General features: G+C 53.0%; 1 protein-coding gene across 2 annotated transcripts; it reads right to left on the bottom strand.

Moving 5' to 3' along the window:
• Positions 1 to 6,685: 6,685 nt before the first annotated feature.
• SNCB (synuclein beta) lies at positions 6,686 to 16,166 on the bottom strand. Of its 2 annotated transcripts, none has more exons than XM_027035229.2 (6): positions 15,848 to 16,166; positions 15,076 to 15,205; positions 12,210 to 12,251; positions 11,868 to 11,986; positions 7,696 to 7,785; positions 6,686 to 7,334 (listed from the first exon to the last, which is right to left on the bottom strand). In XM_027035229.2, the coding sequence occupies exons 2-6, from the start codon at positions 15,194 to 15,196 to the stop codon at positions 7,302 to 7,304; spliced, it is 405 nt and encodes a 134-aa protein (XP_026891030.1). In that variant the 5' UTR covers positions 15,197 to 15,205; positions 15,848 to 16,166; the 3' UTR covers positions 6,686 to 7,301. The 2 variants fall into 2 exon arrangements, with proteins under 2 accessions (XP_026891030.1, XP_026891042.1); XM_027035241.2 differs by lacking the exon at positions 15,848 to 16,166 and adding an exon at positions 15,345 to 15,653.
• Positions 16,167 to 23,115: the final 6,949 nt, after the last annotated feature.

Raw genomic sequence — 23,115 nt, 5'->3', positions numbered from 1 at the left:
TGGGGTAGGATGGGCCTCACTGCCAGCTTTGGAGTGGGCAGTGACCTAGGCCTGGCCAACCACTGCACAGTGATTAGTTCTGGGGTTGGGGCCAGAGCACAGGACCACAGCCAGAGCAACTGGCTCTCACATTTGCCTGGAGCTTTGGGGGTTGCTACATTGGTGTGTTGTCTACCTAGAGCTGCTGAGGGGTCATCTTTGTCCCTATGTGGAGTGAATCTGCCTGGGCCTGGGTTATGACTCATCCTGGGGTTTGGGCTCATCCTGTAAAAACTAACATGGTCACCACACCCGTGTGAGTGTGTGTGCGCACGTACCTCGGGTTGGTTTGCTGCTGGGAAGCCACACACGCTCGTACGCACCAGAAGATAAACAAGTGCCTGCAGCTCCTTGGCTGGCGCCCAGGCTGGGGGCGGAATAAACAATCCCAGTGACTTTCTGAAAAGCAAGCGTGTGTGGCAACAGGCGCCATGGAGACAAGCAGCCTGTACCAGAGCAGAGACGGCAGCCAACCCCCAACTCCATGCGCGCACACACACGTACCCCTCGTGCTCTCTCATGTTCATAGCCACTCCATCAAACACAGTCCCCCTTTCACGCCCATTCCAGATCTGCTTGAGGCTAAAGGTTTTTGAGAAAGTGAGATTCCCAATACAGCAGCATCCGCAGTTTCTCAGTTCCTTTGCCTGAGCGCTCGTCGTGGTCTAGGCTGAATTTCAGCAAATCATGGCCTCTGGGGAAGGTGTGATATGGGGGGGAGGGGAAGGGGGTGGATCATATGGCAGACAGTGTCACATAAACCCACTTTCTGAAGAGTTCTTATCTCTGCTTCAGACACACACACACACACACACACACACACACACACACACACACACAATACACATTCACTCAGTCCTTTAAGAAACACTCATCCAGACCCCCTACCCACCTAGGCTTGTACAGACACACAGGAATACAAACACTCAGATACATGTCCATCCTCATGCAAGGACTGTATAATCCAATATACTCTAGATGATGATGGTGGTGGTAGTATCGTACCATTCACTGGCTGCCTAAATGTTTTACAGTCATCATCTTATTACGTTTAATACTTAAGTGGGGGTGCTGGGCGGCTTAGTTGGTTAGGCATCTGACTCTTGATTTTGGCTTTGGTCATGATTTCACAGTTTGTGAGATTGAGCCCCGTGTTGGGCTCTGCACTGACAGTGCAGAGCCTACTTGGGATTGTCTTTCTCCCTCTCTCTCTACCCCCACCACTTGCACCCATGCGCGCTCTCTCTCTCTCTCTCTCTCAAAATAAATAAATAAACATTTTATTTTTTAATGTTTATTTATTTTTGGAGGGAGAGAGAGAGAGAGAGAAAGAAAGAGAGAGAGGGAGAGAACATGAGCAGGAGAGGGGCAGAGAGGATCTGAAGCGGGCTCTGCACTGACAGCAGAGAGCCTGATACGGGGCTCCAACTCACGAACCATGAAATCATGACGTGAGCCGAAGTCGGATGTTGGAGGCTTAACCGACTGAGTTACCCAGGTGCCCCAATAAATAAACATTTTAAAAACCATTTAAGGAAAACCATCTGAGATATTATTATTCCTATTTCATAAGTGAGGAAACAGAAGTTCAGAGAGATTAAGTAACTTGCCAGGGTCACACAGCTAGAAAGCGACAGAGCTGGGAGCCAAACTTCTGCCCACACTATTAGCCCTTCTTCATTTAGTCAGATATACATGTGACACCCCATGAATGTGCAGGCAAGCACACACACACACACACACACACACACACACAGACGAAAACCTTACCTCTTCAGTCAGCCCAAATAGATGTCTATGGGGTCACCTCCCCACCCCACCTCCTCATATGCATCACACCCGGGCCCTCACAGCACTGCCCTATATTCATGAAAGCTCCTGGACTAGGCACCTCTGAGCACAGTCCACTGCCCACAGAGGCCCCTCCCTCCCTCCCTCTGCCCAGCCCCCTTCCCCTGGCAGCTGCAGGCCCTGGCCCAGCTGGGGGCGGCCCTGGGATTTGGATGGGTGACTCAGGCTGAATCATGGCCCAGCTGCTCCTTGGCAGGCCTCTTCTCCATTCTGCCCAGAGAGCTTGTTTTGAAGGCAGAAGTGGGCCTTGGGATGGGGGAGAGGAAGAAGGGGAAGCAGGGGATAGGGACAGGGAACAGGGGCACTTGAGAAAGAAAGAGGAATCAGGCACCTGGGGCTCCGTCCTCCACTGCTCAGTGGTTTGCAGGTGCTCTCAGGTGGTCTCCACCCTTGTCCTGCATTCTTCCAGGAAAAGAGGCCCTTCTTCCTGGACACAGGCTGTGGGCTCCCTCTCTGATCCCAGGGCCCACTTTGGTTCCCCTGCCCCATCTCTTGGCCCTGATGATAACAACAATAACACTATTTACTATTCTAAACTTAAAAACATTGTTTTTAATGTTTATTTTTGAGAGAGAGAGAGAGAGAGAGAGAGAGAGAGAGAGAGAGAGAGAGAGTGTCAGAGTGCAAGCAGGAGAGTCAGAGAGAGAGGGAGACACAGAATCTGAAGCAGGTTCCAGGCTCTGAGCTGTCAGCACAGATCCCAATGCAGGGCTTGAGCTCACAAACCGTGAGATCATGACCTGAGCTGAAGTCGGATGCTTAATTGACTGAGCCACCCAGGTGCCCCAATATTTATTATTCTAATTGATCACTCACATGTTTCAGCAATCCACAGTCTGCAAAGCACTTTTTCATTGGTATCTCATTTAATTCTCTTATTAGTGCCATGGTGGAAATTAGTATCCTTACTTTTGAGCTGAGCACACTGAAGCTCAAAGAGGTTCCACGAACTATCCAGGGTCACCCCGCTTGGTGAAATGACAGAGCCAGGAGCCAAGCTCAGGCTTCCTGGTCCAATCTGTGGAAGATAAGTGTTAGGGCCGGAGATGAGCTACAGCTGGGCATCGTGGGGCATGGCAGGGGGACTGCGAGGTGGCATAGTGGGCCCATGGTGGGAGGCATGGTGAAACCATTGTTGGGGCATCGAAAGGGGCATGGTGGAGTGGTTTGGGAGGGGGCATTGTGGAGGTCATGGCAGAGGCATGATCGGTTGCTTAGTGTGCAGCGGGATCATGACATTTTTCTCTACCCTCTGCAATTCATGGATCATGTTATTTTTTTAATACTTAAAAATTTTTCTTTTCAGTGTTTCAGGCCAATATCCCAAGTCTAAAAAATCCAGAGCTGCGGAGTTTCTACTGAGAAGACTTCAGCTGTGGGTCCTTTGCTTACCAAAGCCTCAGTTTCCTCATCGGAAGAAATGGGTGCAGGCCTCTGGCAGGGTAGGCTATTGAGAGGCACAAATGAAATCACACGCATCATGCCCTTTAGAGGCTGTGAAGGACTTCACAAAAGCTGTTGTTTTTTTTACATTTTGATTTATCTTTTATAAAACAGCTGTGGGTGCTGGGCAGCGGGCGGAGTGGCTTTCTGGGAGCCTGGGGGCGGTGCTGAGAGGGGGAGTGGGTGACAGCTCTTCCTTCCCCCCTGCCTGGGCTCAGGCCTGGCCTTCCCCCACCCTCAGCCCAGAGCCAGTTTCTAGGCAACAGGATGGATGCAGGGATGGTTCGGAGGGGAGAGAGCTATAAATAGGGAAGGGAGAAAACAAAAATAAAGTTCCAGAGAAAGCTGTGGAACCACATTACTAGGGATGGGGGTGGGGAGGCCGGGAGGGAGACAGGTGAATGGTGGGAACACCAGGACAGCCCCCAGCTCTTCATCGGGGGAAGAGGGCAATTTTCAGATTAGCCAGCCAGCAAAGACCCTCTGAGTGCTAATATGGGTGCGGTGTGGGGTGTGGGTTCTCTGTGCACAGCTGGGTGGCACAGGGGTGATGAGGAGAAATAAATCACTTCTGGTTGGAGGGCTACGGACTAAGATCAGAGGAGGGAAGGATTTCAACAGGTAGAGGTGGAACTGTCCAGGTAGAAGAAAGAGCACCGGCAAAGGAAGGGAAGGAGTGGGTCAGGTGAGGTGGGGCTGGCCAACAGAGAGGTGGGCCCTTGCTCCCCAGCTCTTCCCATGCCAACCTCCTTTTCATTAAGGTTTCAGCTCTAACCTCACCTCAGATGCCTGACTTGACCACCCCAATTTTACACTGGTCACCAACCCCTCCTTGTCAGATCCTATCACATCACTCTGTTTTACGCTTGTCATAAAACTCAAAATTATCTTATTCCAAGTATTCGTGGATCCAGAGGATGTGAGCTCTCTCAAGGCATCGACCTGCAGCCCCTCACTTTTAAGAACAGAGCAGGCATTGTTGAACGACTAAATAATCACACATGACACACTCAAGCAACATCCATGTACACGTGTAGACCTAGATACACTTGCATCACATAGGTAAGTGTGCCCATACAGCTCAACCCCTTTCATCTCACTTCAGGCTCCATGAAATTGCACAAGTGTCTGTTATTTCTGCTCTGTGGCTGCCTCCACATTTCCCTATTGTTGGTGTTTTTTTTGTCTCCCCCAGAGAAAGTCGTTTTGGAAAATTCCAAGGGAGGTGAGCTTTGGACTCACGCTTGGGGCTGAATGTGGACTTTGCCACTTCCCAGAAATATGACCTAGGACAGGTAACTTTGCCTGTCTGGCCTCCATTCTCTCATCCATAAATTTGGCTTTAAAATAACAAGGAATCCTTGAGGATGGTTTCAAGTAAAATAATGGAGACAAGTGTTGGATGCTGGGGACATACTGGGCACTTGAGAAATGGTTCCATCCCTTCATAAGGGAGGAACCCATCAGCGGTGTCCTCTCACGTGTGTACCCACAGTCAGGACTGCCCTCTGACACAGGGCTGGTATCTTCCACTGATGCATCTGGGCCTGTGCCTGGAATGCATTTAAAGTGACCCTGTCAGATGACAACATTGGTCTCTGAGCAGAAAACCAGGTTCAGAAAACCAGGTGCGTGGCTTGGCACTCAGGAAGGAAGAATAAACCTCCCCATAAGCCAGATGGTGTACCTGATTTTAGCATCTAAAAATGGGGATCAGGTGATGGTAGCTGGAAAAGAGGTGGCAAACTTACATTCTTTACCAGCCAGGTAGTTCATTAAAATGAGTGAAGTGGATGAGATGAATACAATGGGGAGGGAAAGGGACTGTCATTAACTGGAATCAAATGAGAAACCTTTAAACCTTGTGCCAGCACATTAAACGTCTCCACAGGCCACGGTTAACGTGAAGGCCACGAGTTTGCAATCCCTGCAAACTATGAGTTTGTAAATAGTATCTTAATTCAGTCAAAAGGGATCTGAGATCCTGGCACCCACACATTGAATCAGAGAATCTTGAGCCCACCGGTTTGTTCTCCCTACGCACACGTCTGCCAGCTGCCTCCTACTTCCGTAAATCATGGCTCGCACACTGAAGGCCAAGGTGACCCGAACGGACGGGTCTCTTGCAGCTTTCAAGGCCTACGCGGCCCTGGCACCATCTCCAGGCCCCAACGACTCAGGGAAAGACGAAGCGCTAACACCTAGGAGTTGATTAAATAGAGCAAGCTCCTACCAGCCCCGGTTCTAAAGGGCGAGGTAGGGCTAAAGTCGGAAAGGAGGTCGCATCCGGGAGAAAAGGGGGTAACGTCTTGCGCAGACCAGGTTAGGGGCCCCTGCGGCAAAGCAAAGCGGGGCTTACGCAAGGGCGGGGGCGGGGCCTCCGTTCGAGCCAGGTTTAGAGAGCCACTGCGGCAAAAGAGGCCGCAGCGCTGCACCGGTGGAGGCGGAGCCTCAGCTGGCGCTTCTATGCCAATCAGAACAGCGCCTTCCCCCTGCCGGAGGCGGAGCCTTTGCGCCTCACCGCGGCGGCTCCGCCCCCTTCTTCCCCACACCTAGACGGTGTTGGGGGCCCTCTAGTGCCGATCCTGATTCTCTCAGGGCTCCTGGCCGGCCTCCCAGCTTTCTGCGTACCCTCGCCCACCTCAGCCGAAGCCGAAAACCTTCAGACGCCTTTCCGGGAGGGATACAACATCGGTTGCCCGAGCTCTGCCTCCTTCTGGGGCAACTGCCATTCCCCTTAACCTTGGGTGGGTTTTTCTGTGTTAGTCAGGTGTGCGCTGCGGGATGCACCTGTAAACGCTCTGCTCGCGCGCAAGTGGGGTCTTTCAGTGCCCGCGCTGCTGGTTTCCGAGGGCTCCTCTGCGGCGCGCGTGTGACTGAGTGCGCGCGCGAGTCTGCACGTGCCGATCAGTGTGTGTGCACGCGTGTCTGCTCGTGCGCGCCTGCTAAGGTGCGTACACTCGGGCTGGCGCGCAAGGACCAGGATACCCGTACACATGTCTGCGCGTGCGTTATCATCCGCGTCCCTACTCTGAGTGTGCAGAGAGGTGTGAGCCCGTCCACCCTGCCCTGCTGCGTGCGGCTCTGGGCTTCCTTCCCTTAGCCTTGCACCCCAGCAGGCGCTTTACGGTCCAGCAGGTGGCGCCTGAGGCCACCTTCACTCCTAGCCAACAGCAGTTCCCAGCCTGCGTAGACCCTCTCCCTCCAGGTCATCCTAGGGGAAGATACTGAGGCCCGAGGTGGTCAGTCTTGTACCTGGGCTGAGGGTGCCAGGCCTGTAGTCTGGGACCTGGAAGCCGGTCGGCCGCCCCCACCCACCTCCCAACCCTGCCTTTGCCCATGCGGCGGCGGCTACAGACAGATTGGCTTTATTCGTGGACACGCGAAGGGGGGAGGCGCCCTGGCCCGCCCACCCAGGACACGCTCACACGGGGGGTGGGGGACTCTCCATGCCACAATCACGACACACGACGCCCGCGTTCGGACTGGGCCGGCTGAGGGAGGGGGCATGGCACAGCCTGGCTCCTGGTTTTGGTTTAAAAAAAAACAAAACAAAACAACAAACGTTCTTGGGATCGTTGTGGGAGTTGGGCGGGGGGCTCTGGGCTGCCCGGGGGGGCCCTCGGAGAGTCTCTGTCGGGGATGTGTGGAGGGAGCCGTCGCTTTCTGATCTTCGTTTAAAAATACATAGAACATGCTACACCCGCGCAGACGTTGGACGGGATGCGGTGGGGAGGAGGGCAACATACGTGGGGGCAACAGCCCCGGCCCTGTCCGCGCCCCAGAATTGGACGCGGGCGGGCAGGACAGACAGATGGACAGACACCAACACAGGCTCCAAGGGAGCCCCTCGGAGCAAAGGAAGATCTCGTGTTTGGGGGGAAGGGGTAGGACAGCCCTGGCTCTGGGGGGGTGGGGCAGGGGACAGGGAGGAAATTGTGCTGCTGGTGGGGGGCCGTCCTGGGCCCCTACGCCTCTGGCTCATACTCCTGATACTCCTCCTGCAGTAGAGGGATGGGGGATGGAGTGGGGAAGAGCAAAAGAGGAAGTGGTTGGAGACCAAGTGGCCAGGCTCTGGCGCTGAGACTCCTCCTCTTCAAGGAGGAACAGTGCACGCCCCTCTCCCTGGGCAGGGGAGGAACCTGGAAGCTGGGACTTTCCAGGGCAGGGGTGCCTGGGGCCCAGTGCTAGGCGCCATCTGTCCTCCCTCTCTGTTGCCACCTCCTAGGGCCTGGTTCTAGAAAAGGGGGGTATGAAGTTCCCTGGCCCAACCCTACCCTACCAGGGTCCTCCCACCCTAGCTGGGGATGGTGGCAATCTTCTAGGATGCCCAAAGCCCCACCCAGCCCTGCCACCCCTCACCTGGGGTGGTTCCTCATAACTCTCCCCTTCTGGCTCCATCAGGGGCTCGATCAGTGGTTCCTCAGCAGCTTCCTGGGCCACTTCCTCTGGCTGCAGGCAGAGAAGGGACAGGGCCATGAGGGCAGCTGGAGATGCTCCTGAAATTCGTACCCTGGGAAGCTTTTGGCTGATTGGGGGAAGGCTGGGCTTTGTTGGCAGTACAACCAGAATTTCTCATTAAATTGTTTATTTGGAGTGCCTCAGAAGTGGAGTGAAGGTGTGAGGGGTGAAATCACCCCAGATCACCAGGAAGCTGGGAGTGGAAAGGGGAAACAAGGCTCTCCATATCCCTCCCCTCAGTACCTGGTAGCCGCCTGCGCTTCCATCACTTGGATGGATGGGATGGGGAGAGAGCACGCTCAATCACCCATTTATCCCTGCCTGCCTTGTGTCAGCCTCTGCTGGGCATCAGGACCCCAGAGACAACCCTGGAGGCTCCTCTGGGCTGGAGGGAGATGGAAGCTCTGAGACAGGGCTGGGCAGGAGCTCTGAGCCATTCCCTTGCCACCTTCCACCCATTCCTCCCCCAGGGTCCTGTGTGGCCTGATTTCTTCAGCGGTTGCTATTTTAAGATAAGCTGGAAGCAACAGCTCATGGTGTTGCTTGGATGTGTGAGCTAAGACTCTCCCCTCCCCCCTGCATCTGCTGCCCAGATGGGTGCAGACCAGCAGGCACACAAGTAGGGGGTTGCCAGACACACGGCCAGCCACCTGCAGGTGAGCACATGTATGTGCACAAACACAAGACTGAGCTAGCTGCCCACAGCACACACAATAACCTGGGGTGCGTGCACGGCTGCACAAGGCCACATATGGGCTGGCACACTCCTGGACCCCTAGGGGAATCTGTAGGTAGGGGGTATACCACCTCCCCATTTTCCACATATAACCACGGTCCCTCCCTACTGGGCAGAGGTAAGAATCTTGGGAGCCTGGGGGGCTGGCACTGAGAAGGCCTGCCTGACCACCTCTGTGGTCTAGTTGCCTTACCCCTATCCAGGCAGCTTTAGTTCTTTCACATTGCCAGTGTAGGTGGGCCCTGTGGGCACATGAGTTTATAGCTCCTGACCTGGCTCATTTCCCCCAGTGTACAGATGGGGTACACCAAGACCTAGGAGGTGGGGAAAAATTAGTTTGCTGAGAGTCACCCAGTATTAACAATCCCAGCTTGTGGGGCACCTGGGTGGCTCAGTCGGTTAAGTGTCTGACTCTTGATTTTGACTCAGGTCATGATCTTGCAGTTAGTGAGTTTAAGCCCTGCATCAGGCTCCCTGCTGACAGTGAGAAGCCCTGCTTGGGATTCTCTCTCTCTGTCTCTGTCTGTTCCTTCCCTGCTCCCCCTCTCTCTTGCTCTCTCAAAATAAATAAACTTTAAACCTTTCTTAAAAACAAATAGCTTGAGCACATCATTTGGAAACGACCCAAATGTCCAGCAACAGTAGAATGGAGGTGTGCACTATGGCTAATCACACGATAGATGATGTGCAACAAGAGTGAAGAATGACAATGCATGCCACACATGGCTGAATCTCACAGCGTTGAGTGAAAGAAGCTACGTACAGAAGAGCATGTACTTGATGATAACATTTGTATGAAGTGGAAAAATACCCAACTCATTTGTGGTGTCAGAAGTCAAGAAGCAATTACCCTTGGAGGGGGAGGCAGGGCCAGGACAAAGGCGAGGTGAATAAGGGTACAAATGTTAAGAAGGTACTCACTCTCAAGGCCATGCAAATGAGACCCGAGAATGAGTGTCCCCTTCAAATTTTGCGCCCCAGACACCTCACTCATCTTACCCTAGCCTGGGCCTGGGGGGTTTGGGACTGGAAGGAGGTCTAAGGCAGGCTTCTGAGGGGCTGATGATCTGTGTCTTGCTGTGGGTGCTGGTCACATGGGGGGGGGTTCCCTCTGTGAAAATTTCATGGGGTCGTGTGATTTCTGCGTGTACGTTGTACCTCAGTAAAATGTTTACTTAAAAAACATCCCAGCCTGGCCACTCACTAGCTATTTGGCATCAGGTTAAGTCACTTCACCGTGAACTCAGCTGCTTTGGATGGGAAATGAGAGTAGGAATGTGGGGAGGGTCCCATGATAATGCACACGAGCAGGCTGGGAAGTGGAGACACTCAGAAATGTGCATCCTAGACTTGCACGGGTTCCCCATGCCCGGTAACCCCAAAGGGCTGTTGTTTAAAGAGGAAATCCACGATCTTGAGCCCCCTTAGAGCAGAGGTATCACAAGTGCTGGTAGGAGGAAGGAGGCCTGAGAGAAATGGTTCTGTGCAAAGGCCTCTCACAAACAGCCTCGAGGCTGACAACTCAGACTCAGACCTGGATTTCTCAGCACCCCAGCTCCCAGCACAGGGGCCGGCCTTGTGGGGCACCAAGCTACTCTGGTGATGTAACCTGAGCTTATCCTCCCAACCACCTTCTTCTTAGAGAGACAGGCAGGAACTGGGATCTTGGGCAAGTCACTTCACCTCTCTGGGCTTCAGTTCCTTCATCTATAAAGTGAGCTAGTTGTGGCGTTACTCCATGTAACGTGTCTAGAACACTGCCTGCCCATGCAAGACATCAATGAATGGGAGCGGTCCCTGGAAATAATGATAAGAAACGGGAAGTCACACAGCTGGTAAAATGCATAGGCAGGGCTTGAACCAGAACTTCTGAGTCAAGTCCCAGACTTCCAACAGGGGAAAGGACCAGTTGTGTAAAATGTCTGCAGTGAAGGGTGGTGTGGGGTCTCCTCCCGGAGCCCAGTGGATACACTCATGCAGAATGTACCTAGTCTCCCAAACCAAAAGTTGAAGAGACCCTCACGCCCACGAAGGCGGTCTGCACTTGTATGTGGACAGACACGGAGCACCTCACAGAAGGAATGTCTGGCAGACATATAGGACCACAGAGTGCACTGTCCCGGTGGTGCACTTCCATGCACACCTGTGGTCACGTGCGCCCCTGGGGGCAGGTATGGATCACTCATACGATGGCAGGGCTATCATCTTTTACTAAGCACTCACTGAATGCAAGTCAGGCTCTTTACCTCAGTGGTTCTCAAAGTGTGGTCCTTGAACCTGCAGCATCAGCATCACCTGGGTACCTGTTAGAAATGCAAACTCTCGGGTCCCATCTCAGACCTAGAGAGTCAGAAATTCTAGGGATGTGGCCAACAGTCTGCATTTTAACCTGACCTCCTGATGATTCTGATGCGCACATACATTTTGAGAACCTCCAATATGTATTATCCCTAATCTATGTTAGAGCCCTATTGTATTCGTCTTCTGTCTTAAAGCCAAAGAATCAGGCTCAGAGATGTGATGGGATCTGCCCAGGGTCACACAGTCAGGATGCAGTGGAGTTGGGATTCAAATCCAACTCTGCAGCGCTTCAGAGATCACAGTTTTTACGCTGTAGTGTATTCTAATGAAAGTATTTGCCTTCATGCGCACGTGGACAGCCACTGTCACTCCCCCCGGAGGAACATGCCTGCACAAATATGTGATGCATATTTTGCCCCTCCTCCATGGCCAACACTTGCTCATGCCTGCCTCAGGGCCTTTGCACATGCTGTTCCTACTGCCTGAAATACAATTCTCGCATGGCTTGCCTCATCCCTTGGGTGTCAGCTCAAATGTCACCTTGTCAGAGCAGCCCTCCCAACTAAAGCAGTCCCCTTACTGCTTGACTCTCTATCGCATCACCTTTGTCTTTTCTTCATAGCACTTATCCCTGTCTGAAACCATCTGGTTTATTGGTTGGCTTCTTACTGTCTATCTTCTCCCACTACAGTGTCAGGTCCATGAACATATTCACTGTGGCAAGCCCTAGAATAATTCCTCTCTGGCATGGATATTGAATGACAAGAAATGAATGAACAATCAGTGACATACAGACGTGGCCCTAAGTGGTCGAGGTCACGCTCACAAGCAGGATACATGTATACAATCAGATCTGGGTCACTGTCACAGGAAGCACAACACCCATACACAACTTCATGCAGACTCATTCTGAGCTGAGTCTAGCAGGGCCCTGCAGAACGTGAGACAAGGTGTGGCACCCATACAGGTGTGCCTGACTGGCATGTGTGTGTGTGTGTGTGTGTGTGTGCGTGTGCATGGCGAGAGGAAAGCTCACCTTCAGATCAGTGGGAAATTCCTCCTTCTTCACCAGACCTGTGGCTGCTGCAATGTTCCCAGCCCCAGAGAACACGGCTCCTCCAAGATGTGATGCCTGCTCCTTGGTTTTTTCAGCCACTGGAGCAGGTATAGGATTTGAGAAGGGGATTGGGGGCCAAGGTAAAGCAGACATAGATGCATCTGTCCCTCGTGGTGTCCCAGGGCTTGCCTCCCTCGTGGAGCACACTCTCAGGAATCTTTGGGGGTACCCTTTTCCACCGCCAGCCCCCCACCTCCAGATCCCAGTCAGATCCCAGGCCCGAGGTGTGGGAAGGGGGCTGTGCCAGGGCTGGGCTGGTACCTGAGGCCACTCCTTGTACCACCCCCTCTCGAGTCTTGCTTCCTGCAGGGACAAAAAGGAGCACACATAAGGACTCCGACCTGAGGGAACAGACACTCTGGCAAGCACAGGGATTACAGAGTGGGCAGAGGGATCCAGACAACAGTGGGCATCCTGGCCTCATCACCGCCTCTTTGGGCCCCCAAATCCCACAGGTACATCCCTCATCACTGCACTGAACCCTCCACACCTGCTTCCTGAGGACTGCGAGTTCTCCCCCACAGTCTGCCCCTTCTCTACCTGAAATGATACCCGCACCCCTCTGGGGAAGGCCGCCTGAGAGCCAGCACTCTACTTCCCCGGTTTCATTTAACTGTCCGACCAGGGTGAGCAGGTGGGGGTTGGGGTGGGGGTGGGGGTGGGGGTGGAGCTGGGAGGTTCGTATTTGGAAAGGTTCCTCTGGTGTCCTTGAGGCCTGACTGCCCACACCTCACCTATGGACACTCACCCCCACCAGCTCCCACTCCATTCCAACTAAAGACTCTTCTCCTAACTGGGGTGTGAATTTCTCCTTCTGGCTGAAGTAAGGGGTCTCAGGTGCACGATGGGTGTCAGGGGGACTGACACCCATGGCATTGGCCAGGCCTTCTTAGGAGGGTAGCTGCTGGGAAAGGCAAGATGGCGTGATCTGATGTGGGGGGCAGGAGCCCTCAGGGAAGTGGGGAGTCTGCTATACTGAGGATCTGGCAGTGCAGGCAACAGCTGGCAGACCCCAGAATAGGTAAATGGGTGTCTAGTAGGGCTGAGGCTGGTGGAAGGAGGAGAGGACAGCATGGGAAGGCAGGATTCTCCGGGCTAAGGTCAGCCAGACCGAGACAGCAGGGGGCTGGCTGCTTGTACCCAGTCATTCCTCCCACAAACATTTGTTGGCACCTGCTCTGTGCCACGCCCCAGGCCAATGGCTCACTATCAGATGGGGATAAGAGAAGGGCAGATTTGGTGTCCTGGAACTCATGTAGTGGGGAGGGGACTTCTAGCCTCCAAGGGTACGTGAAGGGGAGAGAGAGCACTGTCTGTGCCTTGACAAATGGGGAACAGGCAGATATGCAGAAAGGAGACTGGGGGTGGGGGTGGGGGTGGGGAGGGTATCTCAGGCACCAGAAACCATGCGGACAGGTACAATGAGGTGTGCTTTCTGGACCTGCACAGAGCACATCAATGCTGTCTGTGCATCTGCAGAGATGGAAATACAGACTGAGGTGGGACCATGAACTGTGGCTATAGGAAGCTGAGGTTTTAATGTGTAGGAACAGGAGGCCGTCAAGGGTTCCTGGGCAGGGGGAGGAGTAGGAGGTGCCAAACTAAGGGGAAGGGGGTGCTTTGAGTCTGTTAGCAGGGAGACTGTGTCAGGAAGCCAGGGATCCATATAGAAGTGAAAGGGCTGGGTAAGGGGAGGCAGGGGGAGGCAGGGCGGGGGGAGGCCAAAGCTGGGGCCTGGCAGGTGTGGGCTCAAGCCCCTGCCTTGTCTCCATCCCCTGTGCCCTAGCTCCAGCTATACCACCTCCCGGCAGGCCTCCCTGCATTTGGTCTCTCCCCAGAAGCCCGAGGAACCTTTCTACGCTGAAATCAGATCATGTCTGTCCCTAGCTTACAATCTCTCGTGGCAGTTGTAATAATCCTTTGCCCTGGCCCACAAGGGCTCTCTCATGAATTGGCTCTTGCCCATTTTTCTGATCTCATCCCCTACTATTGCTTCCTGCCCTCTGCTCTCCAGGCTTGTCTCCTTCAGGCCTTTTCTGCTTCCTCCAACTCCCCTCCCCCACCCAGCTCCTTATTCTTTGGGGTTCAGCTCAAATGCCACCCCCTCGGGTTCCCCTACTGAAGTGGTCCCCATCCCAGCCACTTGATGTCATATGCCACTATGCGAATGATCTGTATCGCTATCCGGAAAGTCAGCAGCTCCTAGTACATAGATAGCAAGAAGTCAACAAACATTTTGCACATCGCCACAATCCCAAATTCGCCACAAACCTGGGCGAATTAACCAGCCCTCTTCAACACATGTGAAGGGTAATTCTGCCTACTCCACACTAGTAAGCTCTGAACCACCATATAAATTCAGTAATTGTCAGTTTGGGGCCCTGAATCCCCTTATGCCGATGACCCTGGGGGCTCCCTCTCCTCTCACCCTTGGGGTGAGAGATTTTAACCACTTGGTCTTTCTCCTGACACAGCTGGAAGCTGCTAGGAGGATGGACCCAGAGAGAGGGCAATGGTGCAACCACAGGCATTGGCAGGCAGGAAGACCCTCAGAGCAAGTCAGAGATGGAAGTAGCTGGAGAGGAGGGCGAACAGGGAGCCCCAGGAGGGAGGGCCTGCAAGGAGAGGGGCTTTGGAGTTCATAAAGCTTGGCTCGAACTCCAGCTTCAGGTTTCAGCAGCTGTGTGACCTTGAGCACCATAGTTAGACCTCTGTGGAATGGGCCGGGAGCATAAAGTGAGGTAATGGGCATTATGGCACTTGACACAATACTTGGCAGAGAGTAAGGGCTCAACTCCAACTCCAGGTAACTATTAATCATGTGAAGAATCAGGGGGAAAATAAAAGGCTACCTGCTTTGACCAATACATTGGTCCCCGGCCATTCAGCTGAACCCCACCCTCACCAATTTTTCCCCCACTCCCCCCTCCCCATAGGTGTCATCACTGACCCAGGCTTCCTTCAGCTGGCTGTGTCCTCGGTGACCCCTGCTGACCCGGCCCCATCTGCTGACTCATATTCTCCTGCCCAGACCCCTCCCCCCCCCACACCCTCCCTCTAAGGACCCCAGCCACACTCCCTCCAAGGACCGGAACCCGGTAGCCCCAAAGCCCTGCCCCTTGCCCACCGACGTAGAGGACGCCCTCCTTAGTCTTCTCCGCCGCCTCGGTGACCCCCTGCTTGGTTTTCTCAGCGGCGGCCACGACGCCCTCCTTGGCCATGGACAGGCCCTTCATGAACACGTCCATCCTGGCGGCCTGGGGAGGGCGAACACACGGGCACGGGTGCGCTGGCCACGCACCCTCACCCCAGCCCTTCCCCTTGGACGCCGGGCCCCCTCCCCTCCCTCCTGAGACTCCAGCGCTCTTCTGGACCGGGAGCCCCCTCCCGTCTTACCCCCTGCCCAGCGTGAGGCCACAGGGCCGCGACGAGTCCTAGCGTCCTTGAAACCCAGGGACGCGGGAGGATCCACTGCCTCGGTTATCCGGGGCCCTGCAACCTGCAGCCCCGAGGAACCGGGGTGCTGGGCTCGGCGCGCAGCCCTAGCGCCTGCCTGTACGTACACACACGACAGAGTCACACGACCATACACACAAACATTCTCCACCGACACGCTCACGTGCACATACAGGACACGCAGACGTTCAAACGCACACGGACACCCTGACACACGAACACGGGCACGGGCGCACGTCCACAAGGCCACCCAGGCAGTTGCAGACACAGAGCAGCAGTCACACATACCCCAGGGCGCACACTGACACGCACCTAGCGGAGCCGTCTCCCCGTTCTCCAGCGGGTTCCCCAACTCTGCTATCGGCCCCTTCCCCATCCCGCCCAGTCCCCTCTCCATCCCCAGCCCTTCCCCAACCCGGGCGTCCGGAGCGCGGCCGCCTCACCTGGAAGCTGAGCCCGGGCTTGGGATGGAGCAGCGGCTGCGGCTGCGGCCGGCGGACGCTGGGGCTCGGCTAGGCCGGGCTGGGGTGGGCTCGGGGCGGATGGGGAATCGGGGCCTCGCTAGGCGCCCAGGTCCGTCGGCAGCAGGCGGGGCGCGGGCCCTGAGCCGGGGCGCAGCAGTGCCCTGGCCTTGGGTGCGTCGCCAGCCACGGATCGCGCCTTGCGCCCTGCTGCTCTCACGCTCGGGCTCAGGCTCCCGCTCGGGCGCTGCGGCAGCTCTGAGCTCAGCGCCCCCTCTGGCGGCCGCGCCGCCCCCTCAGCCTGACTGACAGGGGGCGGGGAGGGTGACATCTCCGCGGAGCCCGCTGGCCTCCGGGGGCGGCCCCCGACGCGCCTCTGGGGACCCTTGGGCGTCAGACTCGCGTCCCGACCCCAGGAGCCCAGTCTGGCGGCGGAGACAATGCAGAGTGCCAAGAGTAGGGAAAAAAAAACTGCATGCAGTTGCTTTTGGGATTCAAGGGGTTCGAATCTCAGCTGTGCTTTTATTAACTGTGGGACCTTGGGCTACTCAGCTCTCCTTTCTGAACGCCAGTTTCTTTTTCTGTAAAATAGTGGATGATGGATGATTCGCTCAACGAAGGTTGATTGAGAATTTAGACAGGTGCCAGGTAAGTTTGAGGCAATGGAGACAGTGGAAAAGGAAAACAAGGTCCCTGTCCTTGGGGAGTTTACAATGATGTGTTTGTGTGTGTGCAGAAATGGGACACAGGACAGAAAACAAACATGTCAACATTTATACCTAAGAAGATTGTTTCAGCTTGTGAGGAGTGTTATGAAGATAATGAACGGCTGATGTAACAGAATGACTAGAGGGGGGACTTGGGACAGAGTGTCCAGGGAAGACCTCTGTGAGGAGGCCAATGGGAGCAGAGACCCCAGAGAGGGACCAAGGCCAACATGGACAAGATCCAGAGAGGGAATTGGCAAGTGCAAAGTCACTGAGACAGGACGGTGCTTGGGAATAGATAAAAGGAAGTGCAGCTGGAGAACCAGGAAGGAATGAGGAGGTGGACAAGACCACTTTGTGTGTGTGTGTGTGTGTGTGTGTGTGTGTGTGTGTGTGTGTTATATGGTGGTGATTGTCAAATGGCCATAGAATGCCAGGTACACATAGGCCCTCAGTTGGAGCTATGACATAATTATGCCCAAGAAGCTACAGGATCCTAGAGGAAGGGGACTCTGGCAGCTTAGGGGAGTCAGGGATGTCTACACAGAGGAGGTGACATCTGTGATAGGTCTCCTGGGAGAGGCAAGATTTTTACCTGGAAGACAGGCAGGAAGGGTATTTTAGGCTGTGGGCATAGCATGGGCAAAGGCACTGTGGCTGGAAATGCAGGGTGTATAAGTGACAGGTGATGAGGTGAGGAGGCAGCCAGACTGTGCAGGGCCTGGAATAAAGTGTTCATAGGCCACTGCTAGAGCTGCAAATTGGTGCATGCTTTTTGGAAGGCAGTTTGGCAATGTTTACCAAAAACATAAATGCATGCTCCTTTTGAGCCAACAGTTCCCCTTCCAGGAATTTATTCCTTGGATTTACTCACACAAACATGCAAGACATTTGTGCAAGGATGTTCACTGCAGCACTGGAAATAATCTGTGTCCATCCATAGAGGACTGGCTGGTGAAGTGTGTTACATCCACCCAGTGAAATGCTATGTTGCTGTTACAAAGGATGAGCAGGACCCATGTGTACTGACATGGAGTGTAGCAAGAAATAGTGTAAAGTGACAGCTTGACGTGCTAAACCATCATGTATGGAACTAGTCAATTTTGATACATACATACACATAGTTATATACAGACCCCTTATATACAAATATGTACACGTTTACTTATATCTAGATATATAAGGACCACACCAGCAAGGACTTCCAAAACACTGTTCACAGTAGTTGCCCCTGGCAAGTGGGGCTGAGAACACTCAGAGAGACAAAGTTTTACATTTTATCACCTTCCTTCTTATGCTGCTTGGTTATTTTACTTTGAATAGTATTTTACTTGTATAGTATTAAAAGCTAGCATAAGGGACATTTGTCATTATTTTTGAGCCCTCAGCATTGACACTCTCCCCTTCCTATGTTGGGGGGGAATCTCCCACCTTATGAGCCAGGGTCCATCTCCCCCTCTAGGAGCTGACGGTTTTTTCTTAGCCTTTCTTGCAGCCAAGACCTGTAACTTCAAACCCAGACAGGCCAGTCCCAGACTTGGAACCTGAAGAATCAGGGAAGGAGGGCAGTCTGCTCTGGTGAGGGCAGGTGATATTGGTGGTAGCAGCTCCTACCAGGGACCACAGGCAGCGGTGACACTGCTTCTGGGAGTGTCCAGCACCAACAGGAAAAGCTGCCTTATCCGCCAGGGGGGGGGGGGGGGGGCTGTAGCGGCAGGGGGTCTGCTTGGCAGTGCGATTTGGGGCGTTATTCCAGGCAGTGTGGTCTTGAAGGGGGAGTCTCTGGGCTTCCTGGAGAGTTTCTGAGCTCTCCAGTATCGGATAATAAAATTCTTATCTATGTAAATTAGCCAAAAGCAATTTTTGTGACTCTTGACTAAGAACTCCTGAATGTCAGAATCGGTGATGAAGAAGGACCAAGCAGGAGGGACAGGAGGAAGAGAGAAGGACCACGTGAAGGGTGTCTGTACTTCCAACTGTAGGAACTGGGAAGTCACTGAGGATTTTAAGCACAGGAGAGACCAAAATGCGATTTGCATTTTGTGGGACTAAATAGAGGTGGGTTGGATAGAGGACACAGCAAGATCACAAGATAGCTGGGGCAGAATCCACAGGAGGGATGATGGAGCCTGAACCGTGGAAGCCGAAGGGAGGCTGGAGGAGGGCTGGAGGGACAGTTGGAGTTGGGTATTATTCAGGAGGTAACTTAGGTGTTGGGGAAGAGGGAGAGGGATGAGTCGGGGAAGGTTCCCAGGACAGCAGGTGAGAGATGCTATTGCAAAATGAAACAGGCATTGAGGAGATGGGGCAGCCTTGGGGGTGGGGCTGATGGGGAGCTTGTTTGGGGCATGATTGGGGCTGACTGTGTGGTGCTTGACAGATAAACTAGAGGAGGTGTTTGGCAGACAGTAGGATGTCTGAGCCTGGAGCTCAGGAAGTCACCCAGGGCTGGCTCCACATATAGATCTGGGCCATGGTGTACTAGGAAATCTTTAACACACGGCTTTCTAAGCAGAGAAGTACCTTGGTTGGTAGAGGTTGCCCACATCCATGGGGTAAATCCCGCCCCCCCCCCACCATGATTGATTTCACTGTCACAGAGCAGAGAATTAGGAAGAGATGGGCCATAGTATGGCCTTTTACGGTATTTTCACCACACAGACAAAATAGGTAAAAACAATCTTAAGAAAATAGAAAATAGTAAATGGAAAAGAGAAAATGGAAAATAGTAAAATAATTAGAAAGTTCTGTTTTGAGTGTCCATTATGTTTTGTTATCATTTTTAATGTTTATCTATTTTTGAGAGAGACAGAGACAGAATGCGAGTGGGTTGGGGCAGAGAGAGAGGGAGGCACAGAATCTGAAGCAGGCCCCAGGCTCCGAGATGTCAGCACAGAGTCTGACGCGGGGCTTGGCCTCACAAGCTGTGGGATCGTGACCTGAGCTGAAGTCAGACGCTCAACCCACTGAGCCACCCAGGCACCCCGAGTGTTTATTATGTCTTAAACATAATTTTTATATAACCATAAGTTTATAGAATTTAATTTTTAAATAATGACTTTACACCTGGCTCAGAAATTCCTGAAGATTTAATAACTGCTCTCATAAGCTGGTCTAAGCCAGCCTAGCACACCGCTGGATTTGGGGTCATTAGCACAGAGGTGGTGGCTGGAGCCATGGGGAGGGTGCAGTTGCACAGGAGAACCTGGAGAGTGAAAAGGAGAGAGTCCAGAACAGAATCCTGAGGCACTGCAAACTTCCTGTGTGGCCAGGGGCAGGGGACCTGGCTAACAGACTGAGAGGGAGCAGCACAGGGAAGAGGAGAAGCTGGAAGGAGTAGTAGTAGGGATACCAAGAGGATTAGAGGGAGAGCTGGTTAAATGCTACCGAGGGGCCAAAGCGATGAGTAGCAACGAGTCCTCGGATTCACAGCAAGTGGCTATCAGGGACTTTAACAGCAGCACAAGGGCTGTGGGAGCCCAGTAAGGAAGGGGCACCTACAGAAAGCCTCCAGGAGAAAGTGACATTCTGGCTGGGTTTTGAAAGATGAGAAGGACCCTACAAGTAAGTGATGGTGAGCATTCTTGGCAGAGGATCCAGCAGGTGGAAAAGTCCAGATTCATCAGGAACTAGACTCCTTTCTTCCTGCTCCACCATTCTTAGTACATGGATTCTACCTTCAAGGTCATCTCATGGTCCAAGATGGCTGCCGCAGCTCCAGCCATCATATCTATGCAGAAAGCAGGAGGAGGGGAAGTAGGGTAAAAAGAACACCTGCCAGTTGTCTCTCTCACGAGGAATTTTTGGAAGCTAACAACTTCTGCATGTCTCTTGGCTATGCCTAGCTGTAGGGAGGCTGGAAAATTGTGGTCATCTAGCCAGGCATACGACTTCCCACAGCCAAAGTATGACAAGGGGACAATGGTCACTGAGTGGGCCACTAGCATCTTTGTCACTATTTCTCTTTGCCCCCAACTGTTTTTATTTGGAAAAACTTCAAACCTAGAGAAAAGTTGCAAGCATAGTACAATGAATAAAATCTTCAGAAAAATTGCAGTGTTAATAAAATCAATACCCAAATATTCTTCATCTAGATTCACCAGGTGTTAACATCTGCTACTTTTTTTTTTTTTTTTTTTTGGTCTCTCTCTCTCTATGTGTACTATCTCCAGAAGAAGGAGCATACTTACTGGGCCGCCACTTTCCAGCACAACAGATACTTCACCCTGTAGCACACTGCAGCCCACATGCTCCCCCTTCCCCCTTTAGGGCAGGCTCCTGGGCCTCTTTCTGGCCAGGCCCTAAACATGTGAGTTCTCAGGAACCCCCTCCTTGTTTCCATTCTCTCTCCCCCAGGAAAATGGGTCTCTCCATTCCTCTCTTCCCTCTCCTCTTCCTGAGAATATACTAAGGAGAATGGTTTTTGAAGCTTGGGGGGGGGCGGGGCAGGGCTGGGAGAAAATCCTCACTGGAACAGCTGGAGCAGCTGGAGCAGAAAGCATCCTCTTAAGAGGATCATGAGGCTCCTGGTGATCCCAGCCCTTCCTGGGTTTTGCGAAAATCCAGATGGGCCTTTACAACACTGTGTGTGGTGCCTGACGGTGCGATTAAACATTCATCAACATTCCGGCTGTCCAGAGGCCTCAGGGTGGGGAGTGGGGGGAGAGGCAGGCCGGTGGGGGCTGGAAACAGAGAGAGGAATGTGATATTTATTGAACACCTACCGTGTCCCAGGCACGACAGCCATTATATCATCAATCCCTAAAATCAGTCCTTTAGAACAGGCATTTTCAATCCCATTTTCCAGATGTTGGAACCAACACCCAAAGAGGAGAAGTCCTATGACTGGCACTGGCATCTATTGTTTTCAATCAGCTTTTCCTGAGTGCCCGCCATGTGCCAGGTACTGTTCTGTGTACCAGAGATTCAGCAGAAAACAAGACCAATGAAGTCCTTGCTTTTCTAAACCTTAACATTCTGGTAGGAAGCGACAGACACCAAAAGAACTAGTGACCAAATAAGATGCTTTCGTTTGTGTTGCTCTTGTCCAAATCAGGGATGTCCACCTTGCTACATCTAATGGTCAATCCTGCCTCCTCACTCTGACCTCCGAGTCCTTGCTAAGAGCCAGGCCCCACCCTAGGTACTAGAGAACACAGCTGTGAAGGAAAGAGGCCTGGGTTCTTATGTTCTAGTAGAAGGAGGCAGATAAGTAAAATAAGTAAGTGAACTATATGGTGTGTCAGGAGGTGCTGTGCTGGGACAGGAAGCAAAGAGTAATGAAGGGCATGGAAAGTGCTGGCGTGGAGCTAAGGGCTTGGACACTTACATACAGAGGGCAGGGAAGGCCTTACCTGAGTTAGGAATTGAGGGCAGGACCGGTGTAAGGTCCCAAGGCAGGAGTGGGCCCTGAACAAAGACCATCCGGGAGGTGGCGCGGCTGGAGCACAGGGAGTAGGAGAGGAGGCAGGGCGATTCTGGGGCCGTGCAAACCCTCTCCTGGGAGCAGAGGAGCCTGTGATCTTTTTCCTTTTTTTTTTTTTTTTTTTTTTTGAGAGAGAGAGAGCACACAAGCAGGGAAGAGGGGCAGAGAGAGGGAGGGAGAGAGAGAGAGAGAGAGAATCATAAGCAAGCTCTGCATTCAGCACAAGCCCAACGCAGAACTCGATCCTACAACCCTGGGATCATGGCCTGAGCCAAAATCAAGAGTCAGTCACTTAACTGACCGAGCCATGAGCCACCTAGGCACCCCTTTCATTTTTAACGGCTGCTGTGTAGGGAGCAGATTGCTCCTAGGCAAAGGCGGGTGGGGGCCAGTTCAGATGCCATCACCATAATACAGGGGAGATGACAGCCACTTGGGCTGGGGTGACGGGAGGTGGATGGAAGTGGCTAGATCCTGGATATGTTTTAAAGTAGAGCTGGGGCACCAGGGTGGCTCAGTCGGTTGAGTGACCACCTTCTGCTCAGGTCATGATCTCCCGGTTGGTGACAGTTCGTGAGTTTGAGCCCTGGATCAAGCTTGCTGCTTTCTGTGGGGAGCCTACTTTGGATCTTCTGTCCCCCTCCCTTTCTGCCCTTACTCTGCTCGTTCTCTCTCTCTTTCTCAAAAATAAATAAAAACATTAAAAAAGTAGAGCTGGACATAATGATGTGCTGATGAGCTAGAAAGAGAGGAGTCCAGGATCATTCCAGAATTTTTGGATGAGCAATTGGGAGGATGGAGAAGATGATAGGAGGAGCAGGTCTGGGGACAGGAGACAGAAGAAAGTCAGGAATTGCACTTTGGTTTTTTTAAATTTTTTTTTAATGTTTATTTATTTGAGAGAGAGAGAGAGAGAGAGAGAGAGAGAGAGAGAGAGACAGAGCACGAGCAGGGGAGGGGCAGAGAGAGAGGGAGACACAGAATCCGAAGCAGGCTCCAGGCTCTGAGCTGTCAGCACGGAGCCTGACACATGGCTCACACCTACAAACCACAAGATCGTGACCTGAGCCAAAGTCAGACGCTTAACCGACTGAGCCAGCCAGGCGCCCCAGGAATTG

The sequence above is a fragment of the Acinonyx jubatus genome, chromosome A1 (genome assembly GCF_027475565.1).
Source record: "Acinonyx jubatus isolate Ajub_Pintada_27869175 chromosome A1, VMU_Ajub_asm_v1.0, whole genome shotgun sequence".
In the NCBI taxonomy this organism is placed as follows: Eukaryota; Metazoa; Chordata; class Mammalia; order Carnivora; family Felidae; genus Acinonyx; species Acinonyx jubatus.
The sequence above is the reverse complement of the archived record's forward strand: the minus strand, read 5'-3'. Positions and strand labels throughout refer to the sequence as shown.